Source organism: Salmo salar, chromosome 23 (genome assembly GCF_965601325.2).
Source record: "Salmo salar chromosome 23, fSalSal1, whole genome shotgun sequence".
NCBI lineage: Eukaryota > Metazoa > Chordata > Actinopteri > Salmoniformes > Salmonidae > Salmo > Salmo salar.
Genome location: NC_138313.1, coordinates 21,247,295 through 21,270,881, shown reverse-complemented (window position 1 = coordinate 21,270,881; position 23,587 = coordinate 21,247,295). Strand labels below are relative to the sequence as shown.

Genomic DNA, 23,587 nt, shown 5'->3' with positions numbered 1-23,587 from the left:
CCACTAGATAATGAATGGCATTGGTGTCCATTTCGGTGTCCATATCCTGAGATTGGACCCAACTTAAAATAGTAGTAATGACATCAATATTTAGAAAAGTCTTCCAACATTTTTTAAATAATCACAGTATTTGAATTGCTTTATTTGACCACTTGTATTCCTCTACATTAAAGTGTAGCTACTATATAGTATAGTTTCATAGAGCCTCTTGCTCTCGCTGCATTTGCTTCCCTCCCACTATTGGTTTGCATTTGCAAGTCTCTCTAACTTGACATTTTCCATGACATCTACAAATTGACAGTTGAAGTAGCCAATGACAGTACTGCACAGTAGTTACGTTAGCAGATTACATACGCGTCCTACTTTTAGCGATCCAATCACATTAGTGGTTTACTGTTTTTCAGGTAGCAGGTTCACAATTTAAAAATCCCGTATGAGTTCTATTCTCAAAAACAGAAATTGTTATACGCTCAATGGTTCAATCGGCAAGCTTTTCTACCAACACCAACTAGCTATGTAGTTCACGTTTAGCTAATTATATCGAGTGATTTGGGCAGTGATTTTGATCATTTAACTCATACGCTTATGTAAACTGCCTTTATTATCAGCATTTTAACACAATCTGCTTGCTTCCCTTTGTTAAAATGTATCTACTGGCCGGCAGAAGGAATGGAAGGGCTAACAGAAGTGTGATGTGTGTCCTGCTGCCCCTGGTTGTCGCGGTGTTGTCAGCCGGAGTTTCTGGGATGCAGGAGGAAAACAAACCAGTCCAAGAACAACCGCAACAAGAGGTAGTTAGCTAGCTAGCAACTCGAAAGCATTTCACATAGCTAATAATGCTAACTAGCGAGCGTCATTACGTTCCCATAGCCAGAGCAAGATGATGTGTAAAGTCACCACCAGTATCTATTTCACTCGGTTACTTTGACCTCTTTCTGGGTTCGTGCTTTGGGGACATGCCATAGGTGGAAAACATGGTTAACTGGGTTATTGTCCTGGTCTTCATTAGTCCTAGTCTGGAAGTTGAACTCTAATTTTGTTAAATAAAAAAAATTAAAAAATGTATTAAATTTAACATTTTTATTATGAACACAACAAATACAAAAAAAAAAAAAAATGAACAGGAAGTTGAACTCTAATAACTACCAAGTTGTATTATACCCCCAGTCTACGTGACTTTGTCTACGTGACTTTGACTACCTGCTTCAATGAGACAGACTGTTCACTTTCCAATATACAGTACCAGTCAAACGTTTTGACACACCTACTCATTCCAGGGTTTTAGTTTATTTTGACTATTTTCTACATTGTAGAATAATAGTGAAGACATTAAAACTATGAAATAACACATGTAATCTTGTAGTAACCGAAAGAGTGTTAAACAAATACAAATGTTTTAGATTTTTCAAAGTAGACACCTTTTGCATTGATGACAGCTTGTCATTCTCTCAACCAGCTTCATGAGGTAGTCACCTGGAATGCATTTCAATTAACAGTGGTGCCTTGTTAAAAGTGAAATTGTGGAATGTCTTTCCATAATATATTTGAGCCAATCAGTTGTGTTGTGACAAGGTAGGGGTGGTATACAGAAGATAGCCCTATTTGGTAAAAGACCAAGTCCATATTATGGCAAGAACAGCTCAAATAAGCAAAGAGAAACAACAGTACATCGTTACTTCAAGACATGAAGGTTAGTCAATCCGGAAAATTGTAAGAACTTTGAACGTTTCTTCAAGTGCGGCAGGTTGGGGCGGCAGGTAGCCTAGTGGTTAGAGCGTTGGGCCAGTAACTGGAAGGTTGCAAGATCGAATCCCCAAGCTGACAAGGTAAAAATCTGTTGTTCTGCCCCTGAACAAGGCAGTTAGCTCACTGTTCCTAGGCCGTCATTGTAAATAAGAATTTGTTCTTAACTGACTTGCCTAGTTAAATAAATAAAATAATTTTAAAAAGTGCAGATACAAAACCATCATGTGCAAAGGCTCTCATGAGGACTGCCACAGGAAAGGAAGACCCAGAGTTACCTCTGCTGCAGAGGATAAGGTCATTAGAGCCTCAGCCTGAGAAATTGCAGCCGAAATAAATGCTTCACAGAGTTCAAGTAACATACACATCTCAACATCAACTGTTCAGAGGAGGCTGTGTGAATCAGGCCTTCATGGTCGAATTTCTACAACAAAACCACTACTAAAGGACACCAATAAGAAGAAGAGACTTGCTTGGGCCAAGAAACACAAGCAATGGACATTAGACTTTGTCTACGTGGGTTTGGTTTGATGAGTCCAAATTTGTGATTTTTGGTTTCAACCGCCGTGTCTTTGAGATGCAGAGTAGGTGAACGGATTATCTCCACATGTGTGGTTCCCACCGTGAATATGGAGGTGGTGTGATGGTGCTTTGCTGGTGACACTAGGTGATTTATTTAGAATTCAAGGCACACTTAACCAGCATGGCTACCACTGCAGCGATAAGCCATCCCAGCTGGTTTGCGCTTAGTGGGACTATCATTTGTTTTTCAACAGGACAATGACCCAACACACCTCCAGGCTGCGTAAGGGCTATTTGACCAAGAAGGAGAGTGATGGAGTGCTGCATCAGATGACCTGGCCTCCACAATCACCTGACCTCAACTCAATTGAGATGGTTTGGGATGAGTTGGACCGCAGAGTGAAGGAAAAGCAGCCAACAAATTCTCAGCATATGTGGGAACTCCTTCAAGACTGTTGGAAAAGCATTCCAGATGAAGCTGGTTGAGAGAATGCCAAATTGTGCAAAGCTGTCAAGGCAAAGGGAGGCTACTTTGAAGATATATTTAGATTTGTTTTAACACTTTTTTTGGTTACTACATGATCCCATGTGTTATTTCATAGTTTTGATGTCTTCACTATTATTCTACAATGTAGAAAATTGTAAAAATAAAGATAAGTTTTGACTAATACTGTATGTGTACAGAAAGACAAATTAAAACATGGTTTTCATGGCTAACCTGTTGTGGAACTGAACTGACATTTGTTTCCCCCTTCAACAGAAAACACCTACTGCTCATGCTATTGGCCCAGAGGTCAGTGAAAATGATTCCAGCAAATCTGGTGACCTGGGCTTCATCCATGCCTTTGTTGCTGCCATCTCTGTCATCATTGTCTCTGAGCTGGGAGATAAGACTTTCTTCATCGCTGCCATCATGGCTATGCGCTACAACCGCCTCACTGTGCTGTTAGGGGCAATGCTAGCGCTTGGCGTTATGACCTGCCTTTCAGGTTGGTGGATGGATTGTTGGGATTTTGTTCATGTATCCCAATTAGTGGAGGTGCTATATGCGGATGCGTCCTGGGTTTGTCTGAATGTCCCCCTGAGTATTTGGTTCTGTACAGTCCGTCCTTCGTTCTACTAAGTCCCTCTTGTGTTTTTCTCAGTGATGTTTGGCTATGCCACCACCATCATCCCCAGGATCTACACATACTACGTGTCCACGGCTCTGTTCGCCATCTTTGGTGTTCGCATGCTGAGAGAGGGGCTGAAAATGAGTCCAGACGAGGGTCAGGAGGAGCTGGAGGAGGTGCAGGCTGAGATTAAAAAGAAGGATGAGGAGGTCTGTACAACACACACTGCCCACACCTACATTTGCATGTTGGGAATTTTCATATTACCCTGCTGTAACTCTTGGTCTAGTGTTTCATTGTTTGGTTTGTATTCCTATTTCCTATAGCTCCAGCGGTCTAAGCTGGTGAATGGGGCTTCAGATGTGGAGTTGGGCTCAGGGTCAAGCCATCCTCAGGGAAAATGGCACAACTTCATCTCGCCTGTGTTCATCCAGGCCTTCACCCTCACCTTCCTTGCAGAGTGGGGAGACCGCTCTCAGCTGACCACCATCATCTTGGCTGCCCGGGAGGTGAGTCCTGACAGACCCACTATGGATTCTGAGTCTGCTTGCCTAGTAAAAATGGCACATGCTGGCAAATGTTACACTGATCTCAAGCTAAAATGCTGAGGTGTGGCTGCAAAGCATTCATTGTGGATCTAAAGTCAGAGTTCATGATTAAGCTCAGGATATAGGGTTGCTGTGTACGTGTAATATACTCAAAAGGAATTATATTGTTAGGGAATTATTGTTGTGCATTTCTTTCTACTGCACTGTGATACTTGTTGGTTCTGTGAGAGGCTTAAAGGTGTCATAAACCAATGCTCTGTCTCAGGATCCTTTTGGAGTGGCGGTGGGTGGTACTCTGGGACACTGTCTGTGCACAGGACTGGCTGTGGTTGGAGGAAGGATGATTGCACAGAAGATCTCTGTCAGAACTGGTGATATATTTTTCCTCACTTGAATAATAATTTTTCAAAAATGTGTTCCTAGTTGTGGTCATAGCCTACACCAGGGCTCTCCAACCCTGTTCCTGGAGAGCTACCGTCCTGTAGGTTTTCGCTTCAAACCTAATCGAGCGCATCTGACTCTAATAATTAGCAGGTTGATTCGATTAATCAGAAGTTGCAACTGGGGTTGGAGCGAAATCCTACAGAAGGGTAGCTCTCAAGGAACAGGGTTGGAGAGCCCTGGCCTATACTGTAATGAATGTAGCTAGTAGTCATTGGAATTGTGTTATGGACCTCTGTTTTCTCCTCCTCAGTTACAATCGTTGGTGGGATAATGTTCCTGGCCTTTGCGTTCTCTGCCCTCTTCGTCAAGCCAGATGCTGGAATCTGATTGGAGTACATACCTGTAAAGCTCAACTATGTGTATTTGGAGAGGCTGTACTCTTTTGACTCTGTGTGTATGACAGTTGTACTGTACTCATGGTGTGGGTAAGATATGGAGAATATTCTATAATGGGACTCTAATGGGTGAGTGTGTCTGTGTGAATGTTGCCCTCTTGTCTTACTGAGTCTGTGATCCCTCACCGGTCTGAATCCTGTGGCTTACACACAGGGCAAGACTTACCTCTCCCTCAGGCCTGTCAGTACTGAGCTTGGGTCTGTTTTATTAATTCGTTCCCCATCCTCCGTTATTATATTATGATTTAAGAGCAGCTCATTCATTGACTGAGTGCATGGAATCTCTCCTCCCCTCTTCAGCATGAGCTCAGTGTTGTTGAGCAGCCAAGTCACTGCTGGTTGAACGCTGACTCCAGGGCAGTCCCATGGAGGGCCAGTCTGTCAGTTATCTACCACTCAAATTGCTACAATGGTTTATGAAGAGGTTGTGTGAGGTCTACTGATGAAGAAATCGTGGAACAAAATGCTTCATAGATTCTTCCTAAATTTCACTGCCATGTTTTGAGACCTGAGCCATTGTCTACTACACCTTTCCTGAAAGTGGTTGGTTATGGTATTTATTTACAACTTTTGAGTAGTAGAGAGATTGGTATTGTTAATGTTAACAGTTTTTTTTTTTTTTTTTTTTAGCTGAGGTACTGTAGACAATATACTTTTTTAAAGTGCACAGGGAAATGTCACTACATTGTCAATATTTGACAAGTTGTACCCTGTGATGACCGACCAAGCGTGTACATGTACGCTGTTTGCGATATTCACTTCATTGTTAAAGCCTGATTAATGTAAATACTCAATAAAACCTGTCATGCCAAGACTGGTTTCTTACCTTATACATTCTTGTCTAGCCCCTACATTTTATGCAATGACTAAGTTATCCTGGATATGAGTGATTGCGAGAAGCAATTGACACCTGCCTTCTGGTTTGTCCATCACAAGTGAATGTCCAAAACGAGGGATTTCTCAATTAAAAACATTTTATTCATTTTAAAATGTAATAAGGGGCGCAAGCAGCACTGCTTGCTTTAAAAGGTTCCATTATGTTTAGTTTATGTAGGAATGATCTGGCTCTAGAAATTAATTTATAGCAGCAAACTCCTTAGTGATATTACAGCACCATTAAAATGCAAAATGCCTTCAGAATGTCTCAGGATTTTCACACAACCTAATTTACCTATGCTGCAGAGCATGGTTAGCACCATTGAAATAGAAGGGGTAGAACGGACATTAAAATGCACTTTTCATTTTTACGTCTACTCCGGGGTTCCAAGTGATGAAACTCCCAAACAAATATATCAATATCATATTGGTCCATTCCACTGATTTCTGAGCACCTTCAACGATCAATGTGTTCGAACTTTGAGTTCAACTGATAGGGTGTCACAGAACTAGACAGAGGTTGTGGAATTCATTGCTTGAATAAAATGCTGAGAAATGCATTTAACTCCAAACTGTCCATTCTACTTGTCCTAAATCTATGGTTAAATGTAATTATGGGTCAAGAACTGATGTAAAAAGTGGAACACAGCCCTAGGTTATGACTCAATTGTGCAATAGTGCCAAGATAAACCATTTTCCAGTTCCAGGTGTTTTTTGGAAATTGTACTGAACAGATTAATTTCATGAGCCAAACAAGTGTTCTGCAAAGAACGCCACACATACAAAGATTAAATGATAGAACACTGATAAACATTCAGAACTTCTAGTGTGTACATCAGAACTACAGAACATTAAACATGATTCACTACATTGGGCATTAAAAACATCTTTCCCCCACCCCACATCTAGCATATAGTCTGGGTTGAATTACCTTATTGTAGCCTTTTGAGATACAACATAGGAGATCCCTACTTTGATACTTCCGGTAAACGTGAAAAAGGAACATCAATGTGTGGTCATCCTAGAGATGATCCAATATATTAATATAGCATTCCTCTCAAATCACATTGAGAGAATTCATAAGATTTATTTGGCAATTGAAACCAATTACATGGGGTGGGGACATACAGTATATGCTATTAAATAAGGATTCCTTTCAACATTTCAATACACCTTTGCATAACCATGAGCTCATGAGTCCTTATCAAGGAGCTCCAAGTAGCCGATCCTGTTTTGGGGAAATTAGATCAATAGTTCTTACGCATGTCACAGTTTGTTTAATTCCTTTCTCATTTGAGGTAAATCATTAGGCAGATTTATTTTCTATTTTGCTTTCCCTTTCTACACCATGATAGCAGTATATTACAGTGATAGCTATAGTAGATATTGTCTATCTTTTGAGGTCTAGCTTGGCCATAGAAAAATAATCTTCAAATCTGAGGTGTGTGTTCTGTTAAAACACTTGGTTATTCATTTCTTTATGCATACCAGTTTTTACACAGCTATGTTGGTGTTCGATATTAAGTTACATTCATTCAAGTATTGCACTGCCTGACCCACTGATGGTAGCTGAAAGGTTTATCACGCCATAGATGGCGCACGTTTAATTTGTGTTAATAAAAAAAAAGCATAAAATCAATGACCAACCAACTATTAAGTAAGAGCCACATATACCGTTTCTATACAACTTGTTGAATAATCTGTGTCAATATGCATTACTGGCAATACAATAACTTTGAGGTTATAAGAAGTACCAGTCTTGTTGTACTGTACAGGTCAATGCACCACCAATAGCCTAGCAACAAGGACCACCATTCACACTAAGCGTGAATTTTAACAAGCAGAGACTAGCAGGCTTTGTGTGACTTATTGTACTTGTGAACAGAAGGGCCTGGGACAGTTTTGCCATGAGGTACTGCAACATTTACATGGATTTGACCAGCCAGCCTTGTGAGAGACCAGAGCAGGAAATGACCCCTAGAAGGCCCAGACATTCTACAGTGTTATGCTGTGATACCAGAGAGGTTTGATAGAAAATATGTTATTTGTCAACTTCCACCAATAAAAAAAGTGAAACCTAATGCAGGTTTCACACAATCCTTCTCAATTAAAAGATAGCAAATGATCAAGAATATTAAATATTCTACACTGAACAAAAATATAAATGCAACATGCAACAATTTCACAGATTTTACTGAGTTACAGTTCATTCAAGGAAATCAGTCAATTGAAATAAATTCATTAGGCCCTAATCTATGGATTTCACATGACTGGGAATACAGATATGCATCTGTTGGTCACAGATACCTTAAAAACAAAAGGTAGGGGCATGGATCATAAAACCAGTCAGTATCTGGTGTGACCACCATTTGCCTCATGCACCATCACGCAACTCCTTCGCATAGAGTTAATCAGGCTGTTGATTGTGGCCTGTGGAATATTGTCACATTTCTCTTCAAAGGCTGTGTGACGTTGCTGGATATTGGCGGGAACTGGAACATGTCGTACACGTCAATCCAGAGCCTCCCAAAAATGCTCAATGGGTGACATGTCTGGTGAGTATGCAGGCCATGGAAGAACTGAGACATTTTCATCTTCCAGGAAGTGTACAGATCCTTGCGACATGGGGCTATGGATTATCATGCTGAAACATGAGGTGATGGCGGCGGATGAATGGCACGTCAATGGGCCTCAGGATCTCGTCACGGTATCTCTGTGCATTTCAATTTCCATCGATAAAATGCAAACGTGTTCATTGTCCATAGCTTATGCTTGCCCATAACCATAACCCCAACGCCACCATGGGCACTGTTCACAACATTGACATCAGCAAACCGCTCGCCCACACGACGCTTCCCCAGTAGCCATCGAAAGTCAGCATTTGCCCACTGAAGTCAGTTATGACGCCGAACTGCAGTCAGGTCAAGACCCTGGTAAGAATGACGAGCGTGCAGATGAGCTTCCCTGAAAAGGTTTCTGATAGTTTGTGCAGAATTTCTTCGGTTGTGCAAACCCAGTTTCATCAGCTGTCCGGGTGGCTGGTCTCAGATGATCCTGCAGATGAAGAAGTCGGATGTGGAGGTCCTGGGCTGGCGTGATCTGCGGTTGTGAGGCTGGTTGGACGTACTGCCAAATTCTCTAAAACAACATTGGAGGCGGCTTATGGTAGAGAAATTAACATTAAATTCTCTGGAAACAGCTCTGGTGGATATTCCTGCAGTCAGCATGCCAATTGCACACTCCCTCAAAACTTTATTGTACCTGTGTAATGATCATGCTATTTAATCAGCTTCTTGATATGTCACATGTCAGGTGGATGGACTATCTTGGCTAAGAAGAAATGCTTACTAACAGGAATGTAAACAAATTTGTGCACAACATTTGAGAGAGAAGCTTTTGTGCGTATAGCACATTTATGGGATCTTTTATTTCAGCTCATGAAACATGGGACCAACACTTTAAGGATTAGCCCCCTTTTTTAAAATTTTCACCTAAAATGACATACCCAAATCTAACTGCCTGTAGCTCAGGCCCTGAAGCAAGGATATGCATATTATTGGTACCATTTGAAAGGAAACACTTAGAAGTTTATGGAAATGTGAAAGGAATGTAGTAGAATATAACACAATAGATCTGGTAAAAGATAATACAAAGAAAAAAAACAACCGTTCTTTTGTATTTTTTTGTACCATCATCTTTGAAATACAAGAGAAAGGCCATCATGTATTATTCCAGCCCAGGTGCAATTTAGATTTTGGCCACTAGATGGCATCAGTGTATGTGCAAACTTTTAGACTGATCCAATGAACCATTGCATTTCTGTTAAAACGTTTGTCTCAAGACTGCCCAAATGTGCCTAATTTGTTATTAATAACTTTTCATGTTCAAAATTGTGCACTCTCCTCAAACAATAGCATGGTATTATTTCACTGTAATAGCTACTGTAAATTGGACAGTGCAGTTAGATTAAGAATTTAAGCTTTCTGCCAATATCAGATATGTCTATGTCCTGGGAAATGTTCTTGTTACTTACAACCTCATGCTAATCGCATTAGCCTACGTTAGCTCAACCGTCCCGTGGAAGGGACACCGATCGCGAAGAAGTTTTAAATGTTGCGTTTATATTTTTGTTCAGTATATAATCCATTTTTTATAGAGATGAAATTAGCTGACCTGGTCTCTGACCATTCTACTGTAAGTGAAGATTCATGACGACTACTACTAAAGTGCCATTTTGCAGAAGCCCCTGTCAACAAACGAGCAACTGGGAAAACCAGAGGCTCAATCCCCAAGAACCTCACTCGACAACATTCACCATAGAAACCTGGAAATCCACTATGGAAGTTAATATGGCAACATACAGTACAACCAGTCCATAGGACCCCACTCAACAACAGTCGTTTTTAAAATTTGCCATGGCACGACAATATAACCATCACCTTATAACCTTACAACACAGTTACATGGTGATATGTACTGCATGGCAGGAGGAGCAGAGCAGCAGCAGAAGAAAAACTTCAAACAGACAACGTCTGTTAACCATATGATAATTGTTTCAATCCATTCTTTTGGCAGGTCCAACTAACACCAGTTTCACTTGTTTCAGAGGTAATTTGCGTTCTAGGATCAAATAGCCTCAGCATTTTCTCTGTTCTTGTCTGGACTGGGCCTAGCCTACACCTTAGGAAACATTTCCAGTAGTGTAGTTTGTCTTCTCCCATTCGAACTGAGAAGAAGTGAAGAGTACTGTCTGTAGGGGGTTCTTAATGTTAGAGCCGTCAGTAGCCAGAGTTTGAATAAGTGCTATACGTTTACTTTAACGAATGACCCCAGTAGGTCAGATTAGCAGTTTAACGTCTTGATTAAGACCGCAACCCCCACAGTGTAATACCTACGTCACTGGCTTCAGACAAACATACAAGCTTACTTCATGAACACATGAAGATGAACTCGGATCACAACAATTGCTAGTGGCATTCTGTCCTAACACGTATTCGATGAGATCCACCTTCAATTACATTTCTCCTCTAAAGAGGACAAATATCAATAATTTGTTTGTTCTGACCCATAAAAAGCTTCATTGGAGATCAAGGTCATAAACATGCTGTAGTTGTTGGTTGTAAGTGACAGGAGAAAGTATGGACATAAGGGGATGCATTTCATTCATAGAACAGACACTAAAAGAATTCAGTATTCACACAATTTCTAACAGCTAATATGTGATATTGTGCGGAATTATCACTAGCGTATATTGCATTTCTTAGTTTAAGGTAGTGTTTTTGACCATTTAAAACGTCATTGAATGGCTACTTTTTCTATGAGAATACTTATTTTTCTACACATTAAGCCTTCGGGGCTAAAATAACTACAGTATTGTAAAGCATTATGACTTGGCCCTAGTATAGCCTGTATCTAGAGGTACTATTCATGCATCACTATGAGCGTTATGTGACCACTCTTTAAAACAGTCATAATGCCACAGGTTTGAATAAACCAAAAAATGCTTATGGATAGCTTTTGGCATGAGGCATTATGGCCGAGTAAAGAATTAACTCATAGGGTTTCCACAGTATGCATTTAAAGTCTATTTGGTCAACTTTGGGTCTTTGCTTTATTAACTATTTAAAATATTGTTTTGGCTAGATTGTGTCTACTTAGAGTCCTCAACATGTTGCTTTGGGCCACAATGTATATTCTAAAAAAATATTGTAACTTTAAAACGTTTTTTTTTCCTTTACCAAGACATTAAAAGTGAGGAAGAGGATGAAACAAACTGTGACATGACCAGCAGCATCAGCGGTGTCCGCTAAGCAGACCCCCCCCCCCCCCCCCCCCCCCTGAGAAGAAGGAAGTCTGTGAAAAGATCTGCCATTAAGCGTGTTAGGTTTGCTTTCTTTCATAGAGTACTAGATAAAAATATATATATTCAAAGCTACAAATAACAGACTACGCTTTTCATTTCATGCATCATATAAAATATTAGTTATCTTTTTGTCCATATATTTACATATTATTTTACATGTGTTCTGTACAATAAAAGTACAGTCCACATGACATTCTTAAAAATATTTTCTGACCGATAATTACTTTCACATGAAAAACAAAAATAGGAGGAAAAACGATACACACGAGGAATCTGTCTGCTGTCTGTTCCGTAGGACTTCTTTGAAGCCTGGATTGAAGCTCCAATGTGTCGACTGGATCATCCTGCATAAATGAATCCTGTGAGGGTGACCGGAGCACACACTGAACACACAACACGAGGACAGGGGAGGGGACAAACACTGGCGGGACCAGGGTTTCCTCCTCCTTTCACCGTGGTGAGGGGACCTGGACAGAGTGGAGGTCTCTGTGACGTAAGAGTTCTGAGCATGGCCGTGAGGCAGAGCGACCCTGTGCTCACTGTCAGCACAGCATTGTTTTCTCTCTGAAGCGCCAAATCGTTCCCAAGTTCTATTGATCCATCCATCCCACTATACCTCTTCACCCCCTCACACAAACACACAGACCTTGTCTTGGTTCAGTCCACATGTCTAATTGGCTGTTGCCAGGTTACTGGGGCTGTGTGCTGGAGCGGCCTGACATGCTACCTGCCCTGTGAGAGGCCAGCTGCTGCTCCTGTTGCTGCTGCTGCTGTTGTTGGAGTTGCTGTTGCTGTTGTTGTTGCTGCTGCTGGAGCTGTTGCTGCTGCTGCTGATGTTGCTGTTGTAGCTGTTGTTGTTGTTGCTGCTGCTGCTGCAGTTGCGTGGTGGCGAAAGTGCCTTGCTGCTGCAGTGGGAACGCCGCCTGCAGGATCAACTGAGTGGACTGGTTTCCATGGAGCAGCCGAGGGCCCTAGAGAGGGAGAACAGAGAGGTGGGTGGGAGGGAAAAGTACTTGATCTACCTCTACAGACGGTGCTCTCTATTGGTCACCTCACCTGGAGGAACTGGGTTTGTTGCTGGGCCTGTCCGTGCTGTGTGGCTAAGGCCTGAGACTGCGCCTGCGTCTGCTGCTCCTGCTGCTGAGGCTGCTGCTGGGCGATGCTGATTGTCTGAGTCTGGCCCTGCTGAGGAGCGAACGCTGTCACCACCTGGCCCATGAACATGGTCGTAGGGACCATGACCGCTCCACATGCCATCGGACCAGTCACCAGCTTAGTCAGCAACTGAGAGCCAGCTGGGAACCTGAGAGAGATGAGGGAGAGAGGGTGGCAATAAATGAGCAACATAAGAACCAGACACGGAAAACACACAACAAATGTATGCAAATCCCTTGGATAATCATTATAGTTCTCAACAACAATCAGCTGCTGAGTGAGAGGAGAACAAACCCTGTTGATGGAATCATGTACCTGATCTGTCCCGAGCGGTCCTGGGCAAAGGTTGCCACAGTAGCAGCGTTGTTGCTGCTGTTCTGGGCCAGGCTGTTGGCTATCTGGACCACATTGGCCTGGTTGGGCTGAGAGATCATCATGGTGTTGTAGAGGGAGGCCGGCAGGGCACTCTGCTGGGGCGGCAGAGAGTGAGTCGACCTCACAGAAGACTGTGAGAGGACAGAGCTGGTGTCTTGTAGAAGGTTCTGTTGTTGAGGCTGGGCCTGCAGCTGAGGTTGCCGTTGAACCGTGTGCTGCTGCTGAGTACTGCCCTGCAGGTTGCCTGCAGACACCACCTGGCCCTGCATGTTGAGAGCGCCGCCTGGCTGCATGGTGGTCCCCTGGGCCAGCTGCACAGAGCTCAGGCTCAGCCCACCTGCACCCTGTTGGAGGAACATCTGCACCAGAGAAAATACCACATAGTAAGACTCTTCTTACATAGAAAAAAACACAGGCATAATGACACATGCATGCATCCACACAAATGTAAGCAGACATTTTGGTTCAAGTATTCAAACATTCAGTCAGTAAACCCTTTCCCAGCTCTACATTAGAGGGCCATGGTTAGTATATGGGGCCCTTATAGTGCTGTTCCCGAGACAGACAGCAGGGGGCAGTGCTAACCTGTAGGCCCTGGCCCTGCACCTTCTGGAGCTCCTCCTGGATCTGCCTGAGCTCTTGCTGCTGCCTCTGGATGTTGGCCTCAATCCTCCTGGTCCTCTGCTCCAGCTGATCCTTCAGGTGCTGCATGGCATCCAGCTGGGTGGAGAACTGTACCATGGGCTAGCAAAGATGAAAAATAAGGGATGTTTGTGGATGGCTCATTATAATTGAACATTTCTGTCACTGACACTGCCAAATTACAGTCCTGCGGGAGATTTCTCACCTGGACACTGGGCTGGATCTGCAGCTGCAGCTGTTGTGGTGGTTGCTGCACTTGTGGTGGTTGCTGCTGTTGTGGTGGTTGCTGCTGTTGTTGTGGTGGTTGCTGCTGTTGTTGTGGTGGTTGCTGCTGCTGTTGTGGTGGTTGCTGCTGCTGTTGTTGCGGTGGTGGTTGCTGCTGTTGCGGTGGTGGTTGCTGCTGTTGCGGTGGTGGTTGCTGCTGTTGCGGTGGTGGTTGCTGCTGTTGCGGTGGTGGTTGCTGCTGCCTCTGCTGTTGCTGTTGATGATGGTGTTGTTGTTGTTGTGAAACAATGGACGGGGCCATGTTCTGCCCTGTATTCTGGGTGTGTTGGGAGCTCATTGATTGCTGTTGGAGACAAACACAGGAACTACATTATGAACCAGATTACTATCAAAAATAGAGATGCGGTGACCGCAAGCTGAAGAAAGCCCACACTGACCTGACTGCTGACAGACGACCTTCGCTGTGATGTCATCTCAATAGCAGAGATGGACTGGCATCCTGGTGTACCCCTGTCTGTCTTTAGCTTAGGTGCTGAGGAGGAAAAAACAAACACCTTACTCTTAGGATCAAAGTAGCTCTCAGAAAGGATGTGACAATAGACAAGATGGATGTAGTGATGTCATGTGGTCAGTGCTTACATGCTGGATTGGAGACGGCGGTGTGGGACGAGGACTTGCGGGAGCTGCGTGAGGAGGTGGAGGGCGTGCGGCTGCGGTCAAATCGCTCCAGGGCCTCCTTCAGGCTGGAGGTGTTGAGCTGGTGTTGAGACTCAGAACCAGAGTCCTGAGATGGAGAGAGCAGAGAGAGAACAGTCAGACTCACTACTACAACTCCCAAACCTTGTTAGGAGACTTTGGAAATACATCCTTCCTCGCATGAGGTAATCACTGATCTAACACAGTTCGATAGGTGAAAACAAAATGTTTTTATATAGTTTTTCCATTTGCACGTTTACCTAACATATATAATTTAAAAGTATGCATTACGGTGTCTGTAATAAATAATACATTTGGCAAAAACGAATGTAGACATTAATAAATGCATTTCCATAGCTACAACAGTGGGGGAGTGCCAAGATGGAGGCACGGTGGATTCAACACTAGCATTCTCTTGCTAGCCTACTGTAGCCATTTTCATCTCTCTTTTGGAATGTTTGTCTTAAAGGGATAGCGTCCTATTTTCAAATCTTCTCAAAATGACATAGTTTAGAAACAAATGAATGCAATTGCAATTCTAAAGAATAGAGTAATGACTTGCATTGCTAAATTATATGACACAGCTTTTTAATACATATCATAATAACCAAATATAGGCAATTAACAGCTGAATGTAGAGAGAAAGCATGGCAACCTTTAGGCCAATGCATTTAAGAACCAAACCATGTCCGGGCCAGTCAAAATCATTTTTGTGACACTTGATTTTTGGCCAACTTCGCAGACCATGGTCCTGTCCATATTTTCACAACAAAACAGCAACAACATCATCAACAGCAACAGCAGAGAATGCCAAGAGTGTGCAAAGCTGTCATCAAGGCAAAGTGTGGCTACTTTGAAGAATCTCAAATAAACTGAGCAAAAAAAGACATGTCCTCTCACTGTCAACTGCGTTTATTTTCAGAAAACTTAACATGTGTAAATATTTGTATGAACATAACAAGATTCAACAACTGAGACATTAACTGAACAAGTTCCACAGAAATGTGACTAACACAAATGGCTCTTCGCTGGCCATGGCAGAACACTGACATTCCTGTCTTGCAGGAAATCACGCACAGAACGAGCAGTATGGCTGGAGGCATTGTCATGCTGGAGGGTCATGTCAGGATGAGCCTGCAGGAAGGGTACCACATGAGGGAGGAGGATGTCTTCCCTGTAACGCACAGCGTTGAGATTGCCTGCAATGACAACAAGCTCAATCCGATGATGCTGTGACACACCGCCCCGGACCATGATGGAATAGATCCCGCTCCAGAGTACAGGCCTCGGTGTAACGCTCATTCCTTCGACGATAAACGCGAATTCGACCATCACCCCTGGTGAGACAAAACCGCGAAGAGCACTTTTTGCCAGTCCTGTCTGGTCCAGCGACGGTGGATTTGTGCCCATAGGCGACGTTGTTGCCGGTGATGTCTGGTGAGGACCTGCCTTACAACAGGCCTACAAGCCCTCAGTCCAGCCTCTCTCAGCCTATTGCGGACAGTCTGAGCACTAATGGAGGGATTGTGGGTTCCTGGTGTAACTCAAGCAGTTGTTGTTGCCATCCTGTACCTGTCCCGCAGGTGTGATGTTCGGATGTACCGATCCTGTGCTGGTGTTGTTACACGTGGTCTGCCACTGCGAGGACGATCAGCTGTCCATCCTGTCTCCCTGTAGCGCTGTCTTAGGCGTCTCACAGTACGGTCATTACAATGTATTACCCTGGCCACATTTGCAGTCCTCATGCCTCCTTGCAGCATGCCTAAGGCATGTTCACGAAGATGAGCAGGGACCCTGGGCATCTTTCTTTTGGTGTTTTTCAGAGTCAGTTGAAAGGCCTCTTTAGTGTCCTCAGTTTTCATAACTGTGACCTTAATTGCCTATCGTCTGTAAGTCTTAACGACCGTTCCACAGCTGCATGTTCATTAATTGTTTATGGTTCATTAAACAAGCATGGGAAACAGTGTTTAAACCCTTACAATGAAGATCTGTGAAGTTATTTTAATTTTTACGAATTATCTTTGAAAGACAGGGTCCTGAAAAAGGGACGTTTCTTTTTTTGCTGAGTTAATAAAATATATTTAGATTTGTTTAAACTGTCTGGGCTAGGGGGCAGTATTTTCACGGCCGGATGAAAAACGTACCCAATTTAAACAGGTTACTACTCTGGCCCAGAAACTAGAATATGCATATTATTAGTAGATTTGGATAGAAAACACTCTGAAGTTTCTAAAACTGTTTGAATGGTGTCTGTGAGTATAACAGAACTCATATGGCAGGAAAAAACCTGAGAAAAATTCAAGCAGGAAGTGGAAAGTCTGAGAATTGTAGTTCTTCTTTTGATTCTCTATCGAAGCTACTGTGTCTGTGGGGTGACGTTGCACTTCCTAAGGCTTCCATTGGCTGTCTAAAGCCTTCAGAAAGTGGTTTGAGCATTTTCCGGTCACTGGGCAGATAATAGGAGCTCAGTTACTGAGTGGTCTGCCTGGCAACAAAGGGATTGGATATGCTCGGTCCCGCGAGAGCGCCCCTCCTTCTTTTTCTTCTTGAATGAATATGCTATTGTCCAGTTGGAATATTATCGCAATTTTACGTTAAATATACCATAAAGATTAATTTTAAACAGCGTTTGACATGCTTCTAAGTACGGTAATGAAACATTTTGACTTTTCGTCTCTCATTCCGCGCTCGCGCGTTATGCCTTTGGATAAGTGATCTGTACGCACGAACAAAACGGAGGTATTTGTACATAAATATGGATTATTTCGAACAAAAACAACATTTCTTGTGGAAGTAGCAGTCCTGGGAGTCCATTCTGACGAAGATCAGCAAAGGTAAGAGAATATTTCTAATACTAATTCTGAGTTTAGGTTGCCCCGAACTTGGCGGGTGTCTAAATAGCTCACCGTGATGGCTGAGCTATGTACTCAGAATATTGAAAAATGTGCTTTCTCCGTAAAGCTATTTTAAAATCTGACACAGCGGTTGCATCCAGGGGTAGTCTATCTATAATTCTTAAAATAATTGTTATATATTTTGTCAACGTTTATGATGAGTATTTTTATATATTGATGTGCACGTTCACCGGACGTTTTGGTGGGAATACATTTTCTGAACATCACGCGCCAATGTATAATGCTGTTTTTGGATATAAATATGAACTTTATCGAACAAAACATACATGTATTGTGTAACATAATGTCCTAGGAGTGTCATCTGATGAAGATCGTCAAAGGTTAGTGCTTCATTTAGCTGTGTTTTGGGTTGTATTGACACATGTCCTTGCTTGGAAAATGGCTGTGTGATTATTTTTGTCTATGTACTCTCCTAACATAATCTAATGTTTTGCTTTCGCTGTAAAGCCTTTTTGAAATCGGACAATGTGGTTAGATTAACGAGAAGTTTATCTTTAAAATGGTGTAAAATAGTTGTATGTTTGAGAAAGTTGAATTATGACATTTTGTTGTTTTTGAATTTACCACCCTGATATTTCACTGGCTGTGTCGCGCAGGTGGGACGGTAGCGTCCCACCTAGCCCATAGAAGTTAATACTTTTTTGGTTATTACATGATTCCATGTGTTATTTCAGAGTTTATGTCTTCACTCTTATTCCACAATGTAAAAAATAGTAAAAAAATAAATAAATAAAAAACCCTTGAATGAATAGGTGTGTCCAAACTTTTGACTGGTACTGTGTGTGTGTGTGTGTGTGTGTGTGTGTGTGTGTGTGTGTGTGTGTGTGTGTGTGTGTGTGTGTGTGTGTGTGTGTGTGTGTGTGTGTGTGTGTGTGTGTGTGTGTGTGTGTGCGTGCGTGCGTGCGTGCGTGCGTGCGTGCGTGCGTGTGTGTGTGTACAGTTGAAGTCGGATGTTTACATACACCTTAGCCAAATACATTTAAAAACTCCGTTTTTCACAATTCCTGACATTTCATCCAAGTAAAAATTACATGTCTTAGGTCAGTTAGGATCACCACATTATTTTAAGAATGTGAAATGTCAGAATAATAGTAGAGAGAATTATATATTTCAGCTTTTATTTCTTTCATCACATTACCAGTGGGTCAGAAGTTTACTTGCACTCAATTAGTATTTGACAGCATTGACTTTAAATTATTTAACTTGGGTCAAACGTTTCAGGTAGCCTTTCACAAACTTCCCACAATAAGTTGGGTGAATTTTGGCCCATTCCTCCTGACAGAGCTGGTGTAACTGAGTCAGGTTTATAGGCCTCCTTGCTCGCACACGCTTTCTTAGTTCTGCCCACACATTTTTTATAGTATTGAGGTCAGGGCTTTGTGATGGCCACTCCAATAACTTGACTTTGTTGTCCTTAAGCCATTTTGCCACAACTTTGGAAGTATGCTTGTGGTCATTGTCCATTTGGAAAACCAATTTACTGCTAACCTACAAAGCATTACATGGGCTTGCTCCTACCCATCTTTCCGATTTGGTCCTGGCGTACATACCTACACGTACGCTACGGTCACAAGACGCAGGCCTCCTAATTGTCTCTAGAATTTCTAAGCAAACAGCTGGAGGCAGGGTTTTCTCCTATAGAGCTCCATTTTTATGGAATGGTCTGCCTACCCATCTGAGAGAGTCTTTACTGAAGACTCATCTCTTCAGTAGGTCATATGATTGAATGTAGTCTGGCCCAGGAGTGTGAAGGTGAATGGAAAGGCACTGGAGTAAAGAACCACCCTTGCTGTCTCTGCCTGGCTGGTTCCCCTCTCTCCAGTGGGATTCTCTGCCTCTAACCCTATTACAGGGGCTGAGTCACTGGCTTACTGGTGCTCTTCCCTGCCGTCCCTAGGAGGGGTGCGTCACTTGAGTGGGTTGAGTCACTGATGTGGTCTTCCTGTCTGGGTTTGCGCTCCCCCTTGGGTTGTGCCGTGGCAGAGATCTTTCTGGGCTATACTCGGCCTTGTCTCAGGATGGTAAGTTGGTGGTTGAAGATATGCCTCTACTGGTGTGGGGTCTGTGCTTTGGCAAAGTGGGTGGGGTTATATCCTGCCTGTTTGGCCCTGTCCGGGGGTATCATCGGATGGGGCCACAGTGTCTCCTGACCCCTCTGGTCTCAGCCTCCAGTATTTATGCTGCAGTAGTTTATGTGTCGGGGGGCTAGGGTCAGTCTGTTACATCTGGAGTATTTCTCCTGTCTTATCTGGTGTCCTGTGTGAATTTAAGTATGCTCTCTCTAATTCTCTCTTTCTTTCTTTCTCTCTCTCGGAGGACCTGAGCCCTAGGACCATGCCTCAGGACTACCTGGCATGATGACTCCTTGCTGTCCCCAGTCCACATGGCCGTGCTGCTGCTCCAGTTTCAACTGTTCTGCCTGCGGCTATGGAACCCTGACCTGTTCACCGGACGTGCTACCTGTCCCAGACCTGCTGTTTTCAACTCTCTACAGCAGGAGCGGTAGAGATACTCTCAATGATCGGCTATGAAAAGCCAACTGACATTTACTCTTGAGGTGCTGACTTGTTGCACCCTCGACAACTACTGTGATTATTATTATTATTTGACCATGCTGGTCATTTATGAACATTTGAACATCTTGGCCATGTTCTGTTATAATCTCCACCCACAGCCAGAAGAGGACTGGCCACCCCTCATAGCCTGGTTCCTCTCTAGGTTTCTTACCTAGGTTTTGACCTTTCTAGGGAGTTTTTCCTAGCCACCGTGCTTCTACACCTGCATTGCTTGCTGTTTGGGGTTTTAGGTTGGGTTTCTGTAGAGCACTTTGAGATTTCAGCTGATGTAAGAAGGGCTATATAAATACATTTGATTTGCGACCAAGCTTTAACTTCATGCTGATGTCTGGAGATGTTGCTTCAATATATCCACATAATTTTCCTTCCTCATGAAGCCATCTATTCTGTGAAGTACATCAGTCTCTCCTGATACAAATCACCCCCGCAACATAATGCTTCCACCCCCGTTCTTCACGGTTGGGAGGTGTTCTTCGGCTTGCAAGCCTCCCCCTTTTTCTTCCAAACATAACGATGGTCATTATGGCCAAACAGTTCTATTTTTGTTTCATCAGACTAGAGGACATTTCTCCAAAATGTACGATCTTTGTCCCCATGTGCAGTTGCATACCGTAGTCTGGCTTTTTTTATGGCAGTTTTGGAGCAGTGGCTTCTTCCTTGCTGAGCGGCTTTCAGGTTATGACGATATAGGACTCGTTTTACAGTGGATATAGATACTTTGTACCTGTTTCCCCCAGCATCTTCACAAGGGCCTTTGCTGTTGTCCTGGGATTGATTTGCACCTTTCGCACCAAAGTACGTTCATCTCTAGGAGACAGAACGCGTCTCCTTCCTGAGCAGTATGACGGCTGCGTGGTCCCATGGTGTTTATACTTGCGTACTATTGTTTGTATAGATCAACGTGGTACCTTCAGGCGTTTGGAAATTGCTCCCAAGGATGAACCAGACTTGTGGAGGTCTACAATTTATTTTCTGAGGTCTTCGCTGATTTTTTTTAATTTTCCCATGATGTCAAGCAAAGAGGCACTGAGTTTGAAGGTAGGCCTTGAAATACATCCACAGGTACACCTCCAATTGACACAAATGATGTCAATTAGCCTATAAGAAGCTTCTAAAGCCATGAAATCATTTTCTGGAATTTTCCAAGCTGTTTAAAGGCACAGTCAACTTAGTGTATGTAAACTTCTGACCCACTGAAATTGTGATACAGTGAATTATAAGCGAAATAATCTGTCTGTAAACAATTGTTGGAAAAATTACTTGTGTCATGTACAAAGTAGATGTCCTAACCGACTTGCCAAAACTATAGTTTGTTAACAAGAAATTTGTGGAGTGGTTGAAAAACGAGTTTTAATGACTCCAACCTAAGTGTATGTAAACTTCCGAATTCAACTGTATGTATGTATGTATGTATGTATGTATGTATGTATGTATGTATGTATGTATGTATGTATGTATGTATGTATGTATGTATGTATGTATGTATGTATGTATGCATGTATGCATGTATGCATGTATGTACAGTCATGGCCAAAAGTTTTGAGAGTGACACAAATATTAATTTTTCACAAAGTCTGCTGCCTCAGTTTGTATGATGGCAATTTGCATATACTCCACAATGTTATGAAGAGTGATCAGATGAACTGCAATTAATTGCAAAGTCCCTCTTTGCCATACAAATGAACTGAATCCCCCAAAAACATTTCCACTACATTTCAGCCCTGCCAGAAAAGGACCAGCTGACATCATGTCAGTGATTCTCTTGTTAACACAGGTGTTAGTGTTGACGAGGACAAGGGTGGAGATCACTCTGCCATGCTGATTGAGTTTGAATAACAGACTGGAAGCTTCAAAAGGAGGGTGGTGCTTGGAATCATTGTTCTTCCTCTGTCAAACATGGTTACCTGCAAGGAAACACGTGTGGTCATCATTGCTTTGCACAAAAAGGGCTTCACAGGCAAGGATATTGCTGCCAGTAAGATTGCACCTAAATCAACCATTTATCGGATCATCAAGAACTTCAAGGAGAGCGGTTCAATTGTTGTGAAGAAGGCTTCAGGGCGCCCAAGAAAAGTCCAGCAAGCACCATTTCCGATTGTTTGGGGCATACGGAAAAAAGACTGTCCGGAGAAAACAAGGTGAGCGCTACCATCAGTCCTGTGTCATGCCAACAGTAAAACATCCTGAGACCATTCATGTGTGGGGTACTTCTCAGCCAAGGGAGTGGGCTCACTCACAATTTTGCCTAAGAACACAGCCATGAATAAAGAATGGTACCAACACATCCTCTGAGAGCAACTTCTCCCAACCATCCAGGAACAGTTTGGTGACGAGCAATGCCTTTTCCAGCATGATGGAGCACCTTGCCATAAGGCAAAAGTGATAACTAAGTGGCTTGGGGAACAAAACATCAATATTTTGGGTCCATGGCCAGGAAACTCCCCAGACCTTAATCCCATTGAGAACTTGTGGTCAATCCTCAAGAGGCGGGTGGACAAACAAAAACTCACAAATTCTGACAAACTCCAAGCATTGATTATGCAAGAATGGGCTGCCATCAGTCAGAATGTGGCCCAGAAGTTAATTGACAGCATGCCAGGGCGGATCGCAGATGTCTTGAAAAAGAAGGGTCAACACTGCAAATATTGACTCTTTGCATCAACTTCATGTAATTGTCAAAAAAAGCCTTTGACACTTATGAAATGCTTGTAATTATACTTCAGTATTCCATAGTAACATCTGACAAAAATATCTAAAGACACCGAGGCAGCAAACTTTGTGAAAATTAATATTTGTGTCATTCTCAAAACTTTTGGCCACGATTGTATGTATATACACACACACACACACACACACACACACACACACACACACACACACACACACACACACACACACACACACACACACACACACACACACACACACACACACACACACACACACACAAACACACACACACACACACACACACACACACACACACACACACACACACAACCCTCAGGATGCTGAAGGAATTTGGCTTGGCCCCTAATACCTTCACAACTGCATATATATATATATATATATATATATATATATGTATGAATTTTATCATTCTTATTTCCTGATTGTTTTTTCAACCAGCAACTATCTAGCATTAAAATGTACCAGAGGCCACCAAACTAGAGCTTGTAACACCCCCATCCCAGCCCAGGGGAGCCTGGTTGGCTATTTTCTACTTGGCTGGCTTCTCCATGTGCTTGTAGAAAACACCCTCATCATTAGCCAAACTCAGCCCCGTCTTTATCCCCTAAACTGATTTCTGATTTCTCATGCTTAGGAGTCAGCGAGACGAGCTCTCATGTCAGTCTCATAAATGTCTCACCTTATCTACCGCAAAGATTTCTGGCGGCGGCGACTCAACAATCCCCAACTCCCTGCGCTGTTCAGCCCTCACCTCAGCATAGCTGCAACACAACAGAGAAAGAGGGTTATGAACATCAGAACACAATGAA

The 23,587-nt window shown here is 42.8% G+C and overlaps 2 protein-coding genes across 3 annotated transcripts in view; one reads left to right on the top strand and one right to left on the bottom strand.

Annotated features, from left to right (window-relative positions):
- The first annotated feature begins 429 nt into the window (after window positions 1-429).
- Window positions 430-5,578, top strand: LOC106584122 (transmembrane protein 165-like). Its single transcript, XM_014169003.3, has 6 exons — window positions 430-791; window positions 3,026-3,254; window positions 3,411-3,586; window positions 3,704-3,886; window positions 4,191-4,296; window positions 4,620-5,578. The coding sequence occupies exons 1-6, from the start codon at window positions 645-647 to the stop codon at window positions 4,694-4,696; spliced, it is 918 nt and encodes a 305-aa protein (XP_014024478.2). The 5' UTR covers window positions 430-644; the 3' UTR covers window positions 4,697-5,578.
- The window catches only part of clocka (clock circadian regulator a), a 67,800-nt gene continuing 49,562 nt past the window's right edge, over window positions 5,350-23,587 (bottom strand). For both annotated transcript variants that reach the window (XM_014169004.3, XM_045706084.2), the window contains 8 exons: window positions 23,458-23,539; window positions 14,540-14,684; window positions 14,338-14,432; window positions 13,881-14,243; window positions 13,619-13,777; window positions 12,974-13,392; window positions 12,560-12,806; window positions 5,350-12,474 (listed from right to left, as the gene is read on the bottom strand). In XM_014169004.3, the coding sequence (XP_014024479.1) occupies window positions 12,193-12,474; window positions 12,560-12,806; window positions 12,974-13,392; window positions 13,619-13,777; window positions 13,881-14,243; window positions 14,338-14,432; window positions 14,540-14,684; window positions 23,458-23,539 (1,792 nt within the window). In that variant the 3' untranslated portion in view covers window positions 5,350-12,192. The remainder of the gene's footprint in view (window positions 12,475-12,559; window positions 12,807-12,973; window positions 13,393-13,618; window positions 13,778-13,880; window positions 14,244-14,337; window positions 14,433-14,539; window positions 14,685-23,457; window positions 23,540-23,587) is intronic.